The 15,191-nt window shown below is 40.5% G+C and overlaps 1 protein-coding gene across 6 annotated transcripts in view; it reads right to left on the bottom strand.

Moving 5' to 3' along the window:
• Positions 1–15,191, bottom strand: part of WDPCP (WD repeat containing planar cell polarity effector) — a 181,783-nt gene that overhangs the window by 48,131 nt on the left and 118,461 nt on the right. For 5 of the 6 annotated variants that reach the window (XM_083730282.1, XM_083730283.1, XM_083730281.1 and 2 more), the window contains exon 14: positions 9,048–9,150. In XM_083730282.1, the coding sequence (XP_083586408.1) occupies positions 9,048–9,150 (103 nt within the window). Of the gene's footprint in view, positions 1–5,942; positions 6,180–9,047; positions 9,151–15,191 lie in introns of those variants that run through there. The other variant, XM_083730285.1, reaches the window with a different exon arrangement.

Raw genomic sequence — 15,191 nt, 5'->3', positions numbered from 1 at the left:
TACACCCTGTCACATCGCATTACATCTCACAGAGTAAACAGAAGAAAGGTTATAAACTTAATGTGCATACCAGCTGCTAATAAGTACATGTTTTTGCCAAATTCTATCTAAATGAATGCACTCAGGAGTGACAATACAGAGGATCAGATAACCTATGGCTGAAATTTTCCACACGCTTGTGAGCAAGCCTCATTTCTCTCACAAGTGAAACATAATAGTAATAAATATTTACATACTATCCTTAATGTAAGAGACTTTAAAAATCATGTTGTTCTTGCTGTAAAATGTACACTAAGGGAACATTATGTTGCCAATAATGACAAAACATTTTTTGTTTTTGTCCTGACTCTGGCTTTATCACAAATAGCCAAAAAATCACTCTGTGGGCAACACTTTAAAAGGATACAGCAGAAGGCGAAGGACTGTTTGAGGAAGCATTTTGTTACTGGCTTGAGCCAGCACTGGTAATGACACATCTACCTGCAGAGATGATTCATGTTCCTAGTGGGATTATGCTGTCGCAGGTGTCTGTTGCTAATCAGAACATTGTTTTACAGGTTTTTTCGACTTCATAAAACTTAGGGAAGTGCTGGGTGAGATCCCATGGACAGTAATACTAAAAGGAAAGGGAGTTCATGATGGCTGGGAGTTTGTTAAGAGGGAGATAGTAAAAGCACAACTTCAGGCAATACCAATGAGACGGAAACATGGAAGGTGCCTAAAGAAGCCAGGGTGGCTATCTAAAGAACTTTCAACTGAGTTAAGATTAAAAAAGGATGTGTACAAAAAATGGAAAAGGGGGGAAACCACCAAAGAGGAATTCAAACAAATAGCAGCACGTGTAGACACAAAGTCAGAAAAGCTAATGCACAGAATGAACTCAGGCTTGCTAGAGAGGTTAAAAGCAACAAAAAAGGCTTTTATGGGTATGTTCGTAGCAAAAGGAAGAACAAAGAAACAGTGGGGTCACTCAGAGGAGAAGATTGTGAAATGCAAACAGGGGACACAGAAAGGGCTGAACTCCTCAATGCCTTCTTTGCCTCAGTCTTCTCCGATAAAGAAAACAATGCCCGACCTGAAGAATTTGGAGCAAATGATTCAGCAGAGGAAACACAGCCCAGAATAACCAAGGAGATAGTACAAGAATACTTGGCTAGTTTAGATGTATTCAAGTCTCCAGGGCCAGATGAACTGCATCCAAGAGTATTAAAAGAACTGGCAGATGTGATCTCAGAACCACTGGCAGTCATCTTTGAGAATTCCTGGAGAACAGGCGAAGTCCCAGCAGACTGGAGGAGGGCAAATGTTGTCCCTATTTTCAAAAAGGGGAAAAGAGAGGACCCAAATAATTACCGCCCAGTCAGTCTGACATCAATACCAGGGAAGATTCTGGAGCAGATCATTAAGCAAACAGTCTGTGAGCACCTAGAAAGGAATGCTGTGATCACCAATAGTCAGCATGGATTTCTGAAAAATAAGTCATGTCAGACTAACCTGATCTTGTTTTTTGAGAGAATTACAAGCCTGGTAGATGAAGGCAACGCAGTGGATGTAGCCTACCTTGATTTCAGCAAGGCATTTGACAAGGTGCCCCATGATATTCTTGTAAAGAAGCTGGTAAAATGCGGTCTTGACTATGCTACCACTCAGTGGATTTGTAACTGGCTGACTGACCGAACCCAAAGGGTGCTCATCAATGGTTCCTCTTCATCCTGGAGAAGAGTGACTAGTGGGGTGCCACAGGGTTCTGTCTTGGGCCCGGTCTTATTCAACATCTTTATCAACGACTTGGATGATGGACTCAAGGGCATCCTGATCAAATTTGCAGATGACACCAAACTGGGAGGGGTGGCTAACACCCCAGAGGACAGGATCACACTTCAAAACGACCTTGACAGATTAGAGAACTGGGCCAAAACAAACAAGATGAATTTTAACAGGGAGAAATGTAAAGTATTGCACTTGGGCAAAAAAAATGAGAGGCACAAATACAAGATGGGTGACACCTGGCTTGAGAGCAGTACATGTGAAAAGGATCTAGGAGTCTTGGTTGACCACAAACTTGACATGAGCCAACAGTGTGACGCGGCAGCTAAAAAAGCCAATGCAATTCTGGGCTGCATCAATAGGAGTATAGCATCTAGATCAAGGGAAGTAATAGTGCCACTGTATTCTGCTCTGGTCAGACCTCACCTGGAGTACTGTGTCCAGTTCTGGGAACCACAGTTCAAGAAGGACACTGACAAACTGGAACGTGTCCAGAGGAGGGCAACCAAAATGCTAAAAGGTCTGGAAACGATGCCTTATGAGGAACGGCTAAGGGAGCTGGGCATGTTTAGCCTGGAGAAGAGGAGGTTAAGGGGTGATAGCCAGTGCAGTCAGGCCAGGATTGGTGTAATATGCCAAATATTCTATTCACAGAGAAGTGCAAGGACTCAAATGTAACCCTTGGGTAGGCGCTCTAGGGGAGATTCTTATATATGTAATATGCTCTAACTGTCTTGCCCAGGTGAAATTTCTGAATTGTCTTCGGAAGCAGCCCTATGTAAAACACGTTGCAGTAATCTAACTTAGAGGTTCCATTAAAACACCTAGTATGGAAATACTCTGGATGTAGCTTGATTCTGAGTATTTAAGTGGGATTCTACTATAGGCAGTGTTATGATACAGAAGGGGGGGGGGAGTAAACAGTGGTATGATTCTAACTTTCAAGGTATAGTACTGTATGTACAGCCTAATGTAGGCTCTCTGCAGCTAAGCAGACCAGCTTCCTTTGATGTACTTATAATTATTAGGGGCTTAAGCTGCCTAGCAGTGGAATGTATAGATAAAAGCTGATGACATGACATAGTAAAGGCAAGCAGAGGTGGTGGAATTTAATGTTGTTGTGTTCTATGGTCAGACCTAGTCTGAAGCACAAAAATAATGAAGCATGGGAGATATATTTTAAGAAGTTTAAAGGTTTGGTTATTTTGTTATATTTCTCTTACCATATGTAACCATGTCCTGATTCAATGCCAATAGCTTGAAATGAGTGTAGCACACAATACCTTTTTGTCTGAGGTACTTTTTACTTTCAATTTTTAATTTCAATTTTTTATCCCAATTGTTAAAAAAAATTAATATCAGCATATCATTATTATTATAGAAATGATTTTTAACTTGAAAGTTGGAGCTGCTTCCTTAAATGGATTGCTTCTGTGTAGAAAACTGTGTGTGCAATCTCTGACCTCTGACAGAAGTGGTAAAGTGGAGAAAAAGTAAAAGGGTAACACACATATACAAAATAACTTTACAAGAAAGAATGTCTGGAAGTCATAAAAATACGTATGGTTTAAACAAGCTCTATAAAGGACCTACAATCTCAGAAACATCAAATAACAGAAAAATAAAAACCATTCTGATTAGTTAAAACTGCCTCTGCATCTTTTGTGAGTCTGAAGTGAAATTTTTACCATAAGACTGTGCTGTGACATGACAAATATTTTTATTGTTGCAATATTTTTTCTAATGCCTCTGAAAAATTAGTCAAAACGCACTGAGATATTTAACAACAAACAAAATTTCTATCTCCTAGAACATGTGGCGAATGTCCATGTGTTTATTTGCCATGTTTATATGCAGGGTACTTATGAATGAGTGAAGGAAGCATATGTATTTTGCCTTGCTTTAAACCCAAACCACTTTAGGGACCAGCCCAGAAAGAAATTATACCTATGTGGCATTATTTATCCTGGCCCTAGTACATTTGAGGCTTGCATGAAGGTGGTAATCGGTACCGGTACAAGTCACAGAGAAAATGGATGAAATCACACCCATAATGAACCATAAATTATGGAGGTAAATTCAGACTTTACTCTCAAGTCTGAACTTCCCTCCATAACTAAGTCAGTGGAGTTAGTTGAGAACAATTTAATAAGCTGTCTTCATGTATGTAAGAAGACACTACTGACAAACCAAGAACCACTTACCGTATTTTTTGCACCATAACACTCACTTTTTTCCTCCTAGAAAGTAAGGGGAAATGTCTGTGCGTGTTATGGAGGGAATGCCTACGGGTGGCATGCCTACAGATTTTCCTCCTCTAGAAACTATGTGCGTTTTATGGTCAGGTGCGTGTTATAGAGCGAAAAATACGGTATGTGGTAGTCTCACAGAAGTCTAGAGACTATTTTCTGAATATTCTGGAATTTTGTGCCCTGTTCATCAAGCTTCAGTGAGAAACCAACTCATAGTTTTATTTTAAAAGCCTTTATGCTTGGCCAGTCAAAAATAGATTTAATGAACTTTGGCTATATGTAAATAATTGAAACATGAAATAGTTTTAAGATTCCAAGCTTTACTCATATACTTGGTGGTTCCATATGCTTAACTATAATTTACAAAGCCCCCCAGCGGCGTAGCGTGGGTTATCAGCACCCGGGGCAAGGCAAGTAATTTGCGCCCCCTAACCCGGGGCAAGGCAAGTACAGTAATTTACTCTCCCAAGCAGCAGCAGCGAGGCTTCTCTTTCCCCCGCGCTCTCCCGGAGCTGCCTCTTTTCTTTCCTTTTTTCCCTTTCTCCAAGGCTTTTCGCTTTCTCTCCTTAATTGATTCCCCTCCACACCGCGGCGTTTCCTGGCTGCTTCCCCCCCCTTCCCCTCTCTCTCCTCCTCGCTCTACTTGCCTTGCCCTGCCCTGCCTGAGGGCGCCCTGAGGAGACTCCGCTCTCCTTTCTGACCAGGCGAGGTAGAAAAAAGGGGGGAAAGTCTCTTCCCGCCCCCTCGCCAGACTCCCGGCTCCGCTCCGCTCGGCTCACTACCCAGGCGGCCAGTGGAGAGAGAGCAGCAATTACCATAAAGTTCCTCTCCCTCCGCTTCGCCAAGCTGTCAAAGCACGGCAGCAGCGGCAACGGCAGCAGCAGGTGCAGCCAGACCCCCACCAGCCAGCCAGCCCGCCCCCCCGCCCGCCCGGCTTCCTCTCCTTTTTTTGCCCATGGCAGAAGGCTTTGCTCTCCCCCTTCTGCGACCTCCTCCGCAAGCCGAGCGAGCGCGGGCTCCCTAACCCGTGGATTTTAGTAGGGGCAGAGAGCTGCTAGTGCGAGTGCGCCCCCCGCCCAAGTTGCGCCCGGTGCGGCCGGCACCCCTGGCACCCCCCACGCTACACCACTGAAGCCCCCCCCCCCGACAACTAGGAAAATAAGCTTAAATATTGTTCATGTTAACTAATGGGCTATTGAGCAAACCAGCCATGTAGGGTTTTTCTGAACTATAAAATTGTTGTGTCACAAAGAAAAGCTCAAAACCACCAAAGTTTATAAGTAAATTTCTTTTTAAAGGGATGGGGCTTCATAGTTTCCCTTTGAACCATATAGTTTATCGGGCTGTCTTGTCACAACATGAATCCCTTTGGGGTGAAAGCAATTGTTTTGAAGGTTAAAATAAATTCATCTTGCTGTGACCTAATGCAATTTGTTGAAAGCTGGCCCTGGGAAACTTTCTGACATTTATTAGATAGGTTTTTCACTGGGTCTTCATAATGCAGTAATGTCTTAATGGGTGAGTTGCTCACTGCCAGAAACCTTTATTAATTATGGCAATTCTTATGGCTAGTTTCCATTTGCAGCAGTTCCCGTGGTAGCTTGATTTATTATATTGAAGTGGAAATAGCTACATGTTCTACTATTTGTGCTGCAGTGTGATTGTGTGAGAGGAATAGGACATGTAGCATCCTAGTTCAGGATGTTTCCTGAATAAGTCTCAGTCATGGGAAAAAGATTTGCTGGAGCAGACAATGTTTCCTCTTTGCCGCCATTTGAGATTTGGTCTGCGTAGCACAGCTCCAGTAATCTGTTTTTATTTTTTTGCTTTGAATTTCTACCGATAACAATTCTGTTGTTAAGTTTTTCTTTTAAATAGTACCCCTCCTTTGATATACAGAGGAGGAAGAGGAGCCACAATTGAATAATTTGTGCAGCAGCAGCACCTGCTCATGTCAGTGCAACCATTATCTTTCCAAGAGCATCTGCTGCCAGACTGAGGAACAGACTGCTACTTCTATACAGCTGCTCCAAGGATGACTTGATGTGTGATATCCTCTCTGAAATTAGGAGAAAGCAGAGAATAAACTGGTGCCTCTCCATTCTGCTTCAATCTGCATGATCTGGCGGATGGTGGGAGGGAATCTGCTCCTTTGGGAATCTAATCATGTATGTAAAAGGAGGATTTAAATAGATCCATTTCATCACCAGCAGAGTGAAGAACTTACTCAGACTACAGTACTTTGCATACCTAACTGACAGTAAGTTCCTTGAAAGTCAGTGGGAAATACTTCTGAATCAACATGCATAGAATTGGGTTGTAAGAGGTGATGTGGAAGATTGCCTTTGACAATCAGCTTTTCCTTTGATTGTGGGAAAGTGATGTTCCAGTGCATTTGGTAAAAACAGAGATTTGCAGTTTTACACACCATCAAGACTGAGATGACTTTGGGTAGTACACTAAACTGAAGCCTCTGCTCATGTCCTTGTTAATTCTCCTCAACTTCTTAACAGTTTTTGATACCAACAACCATGGTATCTTTCTGGAGCACCTGTGAGTTAGGGTTGGGTGCACCACTTTGCAGTGGTTCCAGTCCTAATTGGATGGTCATTTTCCATTGTTTTGCCTCGGTAATGGACTGGATGAGAGCCAACAAACTGTAGCTCAATCCACAGAAGATGGAGGCACTGTTAGTGGGTGGTTCCCTAGACCAAATGGATGGGAGACTGCCTGCTCTTGATGGGGTTACACTCCCTCTGAAGGAGCAGGTACACACTTTGCGGGTACCACTGCTGTTGCTTGAGGCTCAAATGATCCCATGGCACTGAGTGCCTTCTATCAGCTTTGACTGGTGGCCCAGCTGCGCCCCTATCTGGATAGGGACAACTTCTGTTGTCTAAGCTCTGCTAACCTCTAGGTGAGATTACTGCAATGTCTTGATTTGGGACATTGGTACTGTATATGGTACTGTATTCTTTCACAACCAAATAATCAAAACAAAGCATTAATTCTCCATATATGAAACTGAAGTAACATTTTATGGCACAGGATTGTTGTGAGGATGGAGGGTTATCAGCTGCAATGCACACAAAATGCCATGTAAAACTTTTTACTTATGGTAATACTCAATGACCATCTGTCTTCAATTTGTTCAGGAACTGGAATGGATGAGGAACAGGACATTATACTTTCCCAGCATTAAAAGTGTTATTTTGATTTCATAATGCCACAAGATGCACTCACATGGGATTTCAAATATAGAAAGCCCTTAGAGACCATAGCCTCTTAAAAAGCTTTTATCGAATTAATCTCAACAATATTGGTTTGTTTGAGACACTAGCAGGAAAATCAGATGAACCTTTCTCTCTCTATCTAAGCTCTCAGGTAAAAGTAACATTGCACTGATTTCCTGAAATTAAGAGAAACTACAGGATTCCCAAATAATTTCACCTATTTTTTACTGGGAATAAAATATTTAATTTATTTATTCAGATGCATGGGAAATTATATCTTTATAAGTAGCTCAAACTAGAAATCTTGAGTTAATAAATATTTTTAACTGCAACCTTATCACTGAAATTTGTTCATCCTCTGCTAACTATTAATAGGTTGCAGTAATAACAGAATAACAGGGAGCTTCCTGCGTAGGTGCTGGGAGAGAGGTGAGTCAGTTGGACTCTGGTTGCCAGAGAACCAGGTACAAGAGAAATGTTTTGAGTGAGGTAGCATGTATCAGTTCACTTTATGAGGCAGATGATGGAAGAGACAAATTAAGGTTATCATGTAATTTTCTGTATATTGAGCATTAGCATGCACACAAAGAGCTGAACAACGACACATTACCTTGACAACACATATATGCTAAATTAGCATTAAATAAATATGGCAATATAGCCATAATGTGCCATTGAGTTTAATGTGCTATCAAATCTAATGCGCACCTCAATTTTCAGAACCTTGAAACCAAAAAAAGGATTTGCTGGCAAATGTGAATGTGCAATCGAATCTAATGCACACCTTAATTTTTGCAATGTAATTTGACCAAAAACGGTGAGCATTAGATTCAGGTAAATACAGTATTAAAATTGGTATGTGCTTCATTTACCATTTCCCCCCTAAATTGTCACGATTAAAATAATTCTGACTCATCCAGATATACACTTTTGTTTTAACCTCACATACACCCTTCTTCTTCTGTCCTATAAAAGGATAAAAGCAATGTTCATCTAACTTTTTGAGGAAATTCCTTACATTTACTGCAGAAAAAAAAGAATAAATTTAAAGTCAAGCTATTATTTTCCTCTGTTCTTCGGTTGGCTAAGCTCTGTCTGGAATCTTTTACGATTTCCCTCCAACCTAGCCTTCTGTTCTATTTAACCAACATAGCATTCACAGTATCACACAGCAGACAGTAAAGACGGAAGATAAAAATAACTGTTAACTAGAATACAAAATATATACTAGCTTGCATATGTCTCTAAAATAAGTACTCAGAGGTGTGTTTTGGGCAAAATAGAGAACAAAAATAGAAAGCTGGGCTTGAGTCGCAGTACAATATAGGTCCAATCTTGTGTACCTAGGCTATATACTATATTCTGCTTAGAGGCGGATGTCCCATTGACCAACACAAGGGCTTTAGAACCAGATAATTTGCAAATTAGATCTCAATTAATCTAATTGGTTCAATGAAGTGCACTTTCTGTGTCCAGATCTTAAATAAATATGAATTTCACAATCTAGAACTTTGTGTAACCTTTTTGCAATATGCAAATAGTGCCTTCTTGCTTTGTACAGAGCTCTAACTTATTTTGGCGCTTCTACAATGTCATCATTCTTACTTTTGTATCTAAAAGCTGTTTCTGAACGATTACCTTTCTCTGTTCAGTGAAGATGCCATCATTGTTCTCTCACCCCAAAAACAATTCCAATTAACCAATAACCCTGCTACAAGCATAACATGACAGTGATACAAGAACAAGTATTGATTAAAACAAAAAAGCCATTTTTAAAAACAGCATTAATTCTTACCAACTCCAGTGGTTATTGATTCTGTGTCAATGTCGTTAGCTTTCTTCTTTGCCACTTCAGCTAGTGCCAATTCACCCTTATCTAGTGCAAAGTAATGGATGTCCTTTAGAAATAAAGCAAAATAAAAGATTAATCTAAAATGAATCTTGGACAAGTAACAAAGGAGAATTTGAAAGGAAAAAAGGCTTCTTTATTGCTTAGATCAGAAATGCAGATGGAAGTGATGAGACTATATTTATAATTTTCTCTGTGTTACTCTTTTGAAATGCAGGTTTATTATCCTATTCATGCTCTATCCTCACAGTTAATAATGAATAAGGTGTTAACCATTAACCAGAAAGAATAGAGCTCTCAACCCGGCAGTATAAGCTAACCTTTAATAGGCACTTTAGGTTCTGATTTTGTATGGCAGAGCAAAGCGAAAGCTTGGCAGATCTCTGGTTAGAGGGATGATTGAAACCAAACTGCCAAGTGGCTGAATATAATACAGCACTTCATGGGACGCCCTTCCCCAACCATCTCCAGACTTCATTTGCCTTCTGTTCTAGTTCCTTATTCACATACTGTTGTCCTCTGAGTGTCTCCATTCTGGGTTTTGCCTTCTCCACTCTGAAAATGGGAGGAAGCAGTAGTCACTTTTTGGGCTAAATAAATATTAGGAACCTTGGTGGGCCAAATTTCACAGGTGGCTGGTGCTGCCCACCTGTCAGTCACCTGATGCCACTAGGACGTCAGGTGATGCTGATCTTACCTTTGAAGCCCCAATCATTTTAGGAGTTTCAGTGTGGAGCTGTTTGAAAAAGGGTTTCAAAGCCCTTGGGGCTTTTTTGAAGTAGGGCCAGGTTTCTGTGGGCCCTTCTGGCTGTTGCTGCTTTTTCTTGCTAACAATTGCTTTAAAATTATGGGTCCTTTAAATCCTAGAGTATGTGTGTGGGAAAGAGCACACATGCAGCTGCTATAGCGCTGTACTGTGTTCCTCTGGTAAGAATGGCAGGAGGCAAAAAAACGGAGGGAAGGGCGATTGCACAAGCCTGGCTAAGCAGCTGACCACAGGGAGTATAAGGAACCTAAGCAACTGGAACAAGGGCTGTCAAAACATGTATGCTTGGAATAGCATAGTCCACCATATTACCAACCCACTTTTACTGGTTTACTGCTGGAATTATTGTTGAATGCTCTGCTGCTGCTGCTGCATTGTTTGTATTTTGTACTCAGCATTCATTTACTGCTGTTTCTTCAGGCCTACGTGTAAGAGATAGTGCAAACAATTCAGGACCAGTATGGAACTACTATTGGCAGGCAGAACGTTGGCATTAGCAAAGCTTCCGGAACAATTCACCCTTGGTTCAACACAATAAGATAGCCCCACAATTATTGTTAGTGGTTGTAGCAATGAGCTCATATTTATTATATTCCCTTGCTTTGATAGATACTAATTGGCTTGCTTTGGTATTACCCTTATCTGTGGGCCTGGGGTGTTGGGCTCTCAGACCAGAAAGGGAAACTATCTGTAAAGTTTGGGCATTTGCCACCTCTGCCCTCATCTGGGGAGGTGGAGCGATGGGACATCCTAGGCATTGTGATGTATGCTGTTTTGTGTATAAAGAATGTATAACCATTTGCTTGGGCGTGGACATGCCACATCCTTGTTGTGGTGTCCATTCTGCATCTCTGCAAGAGAAGGCTCGGAAACCTGGCAGAACTATTTGCTGTGAGCCTATTGGTAGTCATTTAGTCGTGTCCGCCTCTTCGTGACCCCCTGAACCAGAGCACGCCAGGCACTCCTGTCTTCCACTGCCTCCTGCAGTTGGGTCAAACTCATGCTGGTAGCTTCAAGAACACTATCCAACCTTTCTTAATAAAACACTAGAACTGATCACTCTGGCATCTTTACCATCCTTCTTTGGTATTCCTGCACCCAACAGCTCCCAGGAGCCCTCTGCTGGGACTGTGGTTCAGAACAAATGATCTTTTCCCTAGTAGCTTCAGTACAAGGGGCTAGCAGGAGTAGTTCTGGAACCTGCCCTGTTTAGGGGAACACAGTTTGTTCATCATTGCATAATTTCACTGCCCTGTTCCTTTTGCTAATCTGTCCTTGTTTAAGGCAGGGGTAGCCAGTGTGATGCCCCAGGAAGGCTGGGGCTGATGTGTGTTGCAATCCACAACATCTGGAGGGTGCCACATTAGCTATTCCTCAAATGTGGCAACTGCTAATTCCCTTCTTGGTCTGGGAATAAAGTAAAGAGAAATAGCAGGTATTTACTTCTCAATGAAAAGCACACAGTGCTTGGAGCCTGTTTTAAAGAACCTTTTAACAGATGCAAATATACCCAAATTCTAAATGATGTTAAGGACATGCTGCATGGAAATATGTGTTTTCTCCTAGTGGTCTTCGACCTGAAAGAGGAGTCCTTATGCTTTTAAATACCTAGTGCCTTGCTCCTTGGCTTCCCATTATTTTATGTGTGATAGGCAAACAAATGAAGCCAGTGGGGGGGGGGGGGGCGGAGAGACACACAGAGAGAAAAATCCTGTCAGAATATATTACTAAGTCAAGTTATCTGAATTATATTTTATGTCATGGCTGTGTGTATTGTTAAAAAAAGAGAGGAAATATTCCTTTGCTTCCAATGTGTTATCTGCGAAGCCTCAATCAGTGGATTTGTTCCAGGTGGCAGGTAGTCTGGTTAATCCAGACTGTCTTCACTTGGCTGCTGATGCAAGTCCCTCCTGCTGTGAGAAAATTTCTGGTTTCTTTGCAGATAAAATCTATGAGATTTTGATTAAAATGTGTGTCTAGGCAAGGAAAGCAATGTCTAAAGGGAGAAATATTAGGGACTCATCTCTCAGATTGCCAGTCAGTATCCATTAAGTTGTGTTGCAGTGTGTGCTTTTGGACCTCCGTCTTGCCTTGCTTGAAATTATTTTGGGAGCAACATAGGCTTTTTTATCTATAAACTTTTCTGTTGCAGAAAGAGAAGGTTCTTCTTTCTTTAGAAGGAAGCATGTGCTTCATTATAGTGCAAAGAGTCAGGTCCTTTTCTTGATGCTTAACAGTGCAATCATAACCATGTCTACTCAAAAGGAAGTTCTGTTGAAGTCAGTGGTGCTTACTCCTAGGTAAGTGGGGGTTAGGATTGCAGCCTAAGTTTAGTAAACTACAACTTAATAAATAATTGACAATTTGAAAAAGCAAACCAATTATACATGTTATTATATAATTTGCATTGAGACAATGCAATTCTCTATGTGCCTTTACAACATTGTTTCTTTCCATAATTAGTAAAAACTATTTTCAAATTAATGCCCCTAGTCCTGGTTTTATGTTTACTTGACCCCCCCCCCCCACAAAAAACCCACAGTCAAAAAGGAATAGAAACGTATTCTCTCTCTGCAAAGAACCCAACTATTCAAGAGACAGTCTATATAATACTATATCATGATTTCAACTAAATGGGAAGGAGTATTACCTAAGTCTTGCATATTTATTCTTTAAATGGCAAGAGTAAGAATTATATTTGGAATGGAAGCACTGGAACAAGAGATGCACACCTGAAAAATGGGAAAACAAAGCGAAAGGAGGATAGATCCAAATCATTCTCTGGGTGCAGCTGTAAATCTGCAGCACAGTATACACAGAGTATAGTTCTGATCTTCTTCATGCTTTCTGTATGCTCTAGTCTGAAAAGACTGCATGGTGACTGCATGCTTACTGACACTGGGATTAGGGAAGAATGGTGTATTAGGAGGGTGTTCCAAAGACAAGATTCAGTTGGAATTCTACTTTGGAAAGTGGATCAGATCAGTTTGAGGCACTTCAAGAACACCTGCTATAGGCACAGGTCTGAATCAGAACCTCTTTTTGGAAAGTCTGAAACTTCCAACTTTTACAATTGACTATAGTGGGGAAATCAACAAACATGTAACTTTTTAATCTTTTGATATAATTGAATGAAACATGCAGGAATATCAGACCTTGCTGAGTTGATGTAGCCTACAAAATTTCAGCAAATGGGTTTTGTGCAAGTTGTCTTTAAATTTTGAGGGGTGGGGAATTTTGGGCAGAAATAAACTTTCTACAATGTTTTTTGTTTGGGGGCAGAACTGGATGACCTTATTAGTTGCGTCTTATTAGGGAATGAAGAATACTGTATTTCAGATAGGTAGATAGATGTGTGGGTGGAGTTGTTGGGAGTCTAATGTTTGGGAAATAGGATTGTTTGTCCCACCCACCCCTTTTATTTTATTTTTGGGGGGGGGGACTTGTTAGAAAATTGCACTTATCACAGATTTAAAAATGCACAAACTGAACATTATAAAGCAGCTTTCTTTTCAAGTTTTCCTTCATTTGAGTTACTAGCAAGTTGTAACTGAAGCAGTCTGAACAATTTTTAATAATTTCAACAAGCAAGACTTTACAGTGCACAGGAAATGTTCATAAAAATTTATAGGTATCTGTGTAGTATTTTCGTTGCTAATTATAGCAGCTAATCTCTACTCAAGCATACACAGTCATAATTGGAATAAACTTGTAAAACTTGTTTTTATCCACCTAGGAAGTTACAAATCTGTAACAACGGAAAAATAAAGGGATGGTACCCTCCCTGAATAATTGCTATGTGAATGTTACCTATACATAGGAAGAAATGCAAACACATACAGGATTAGGGCATACAAAAAAAAACTTAAGGGCTAAGGAACGTGGGTTGAACATGAAGGCATGCAACTTCACAGAGTTTTAGTAGTCTGAATATGCATAGTTCTCCTGAAATGAAAAGCAGGTGTGGTTTTAGAAGAATGTATGTCTTGGGGCAAAGAAATAAAGAGTTTGCTATGAATATTGTAGTTCCTCTGTCCATAGACCCAATATGATTGTCAGCATGGAGCCCTGAGCAAGTTCTTAAAAGGGTAAAGGTTTATACTGTCAATTTAGTTAACACAATAGCTGAGAACTAGCCAATCTTGGTTGTCATTTGTTTTTTCACTGTATAATAAGCAACTTTGTACACAACTTAAAACTTACATTATGATCACACTGACTCTGTTGGCATGTCACTTTAACCCACAGATTAAATTAAATATTAAATTTAATTAAAATATGCTTTCATGTGAACAAGCGGTTTGCAGACCACACTGAGTTCCTCCTGCACTCCTTCCTTCAGTGCGCAGTGGTGGGGCAGGGTGGGTTCGCAAGGACAAACCAGTGACTGACTTGCCCTTATATGCAAGCCAGTCATTGCAGTTGTTTGATCCTAATAAACTACAATGGTAAGCCAGTTTATTTCTAATTATGGTTTACTTGCAAGCCAAGCTTTCTTTAGCAATGCATCAGATGAGTGGCAATGATAAAACTTTCCACTCTGTGGCAGCTGCATCACAAAGAATTAGATTATCATGAAAGCTGGAACTACTGGTCAACTATACCCTTTTCCCAGTTATCACACCACTGATTCTAACATAAATCAGGGCATGATAGGAAACTTGGTCCTCCTCATCCACTAATTGATAAATGACTTTCAAACAGATGACGCTTGGTGTCCCTTGGTGTAGAGTTCTATGATTCTATTGTGTAAGCTATGATATAAAACACGCAATAAACAAGGAAATTGACTAAGAATATGTGGTAACTAAAAACAACTTTAGTTTAGCATTGGGAGTGATCACTCATTAATTTCAATACATCTTGTATGCCTTACTTTATAAGATATTTCTGGGCAAAATTCCAAGTACTGTTCAGAATTTTCTTGTTCTTTACCAATCAGGCCATGACTAAAAATGTGACACTTTTATTAAAGTGTCTATTCCTTGAGTCTATCCTACCTGTAACACTACAGTGGATGTCCTTTGGAATTGTCAGCAGCTGAAAGCTGGAACACAGCACAAAAGGATTTACAACTAACAACTTTAATATTGCTTGATCCTTGCTGTCACATGTAGGATTAGCCTTTACCCAATAAAAGTAGGTGGTATCCATCATGTAATGCCCTTTTCTATTGTATTTGAACTTTGTAGAAATTGATAGCCATTGTTTCTTTTATATTTGATGTGGTGCTTTTCAGTGAAATAAATGATTTTATTATTAGAGCATTATGTCGGAGGACACCAGGGTTGAACCAAAGAAGGTGTTAAAGAAGGTTGCACAAC

This window comes from Podarcis gaigeae (assembly GCF_964106915.1).
Source record: "Podarcis gaigeae genome assembly, chromosome: 3".
NCBI lineage: Eukaryota > Metazoa > Chordata > Lepidosauria > Squamata > Lacertidae > Podarcis > Podarcis gaigeae.
The sequence above is the reverse complement of the archived record's forward strand: the minus strand, read 5'-3'. Positions and strand labels throughout refer to the sequence as shown.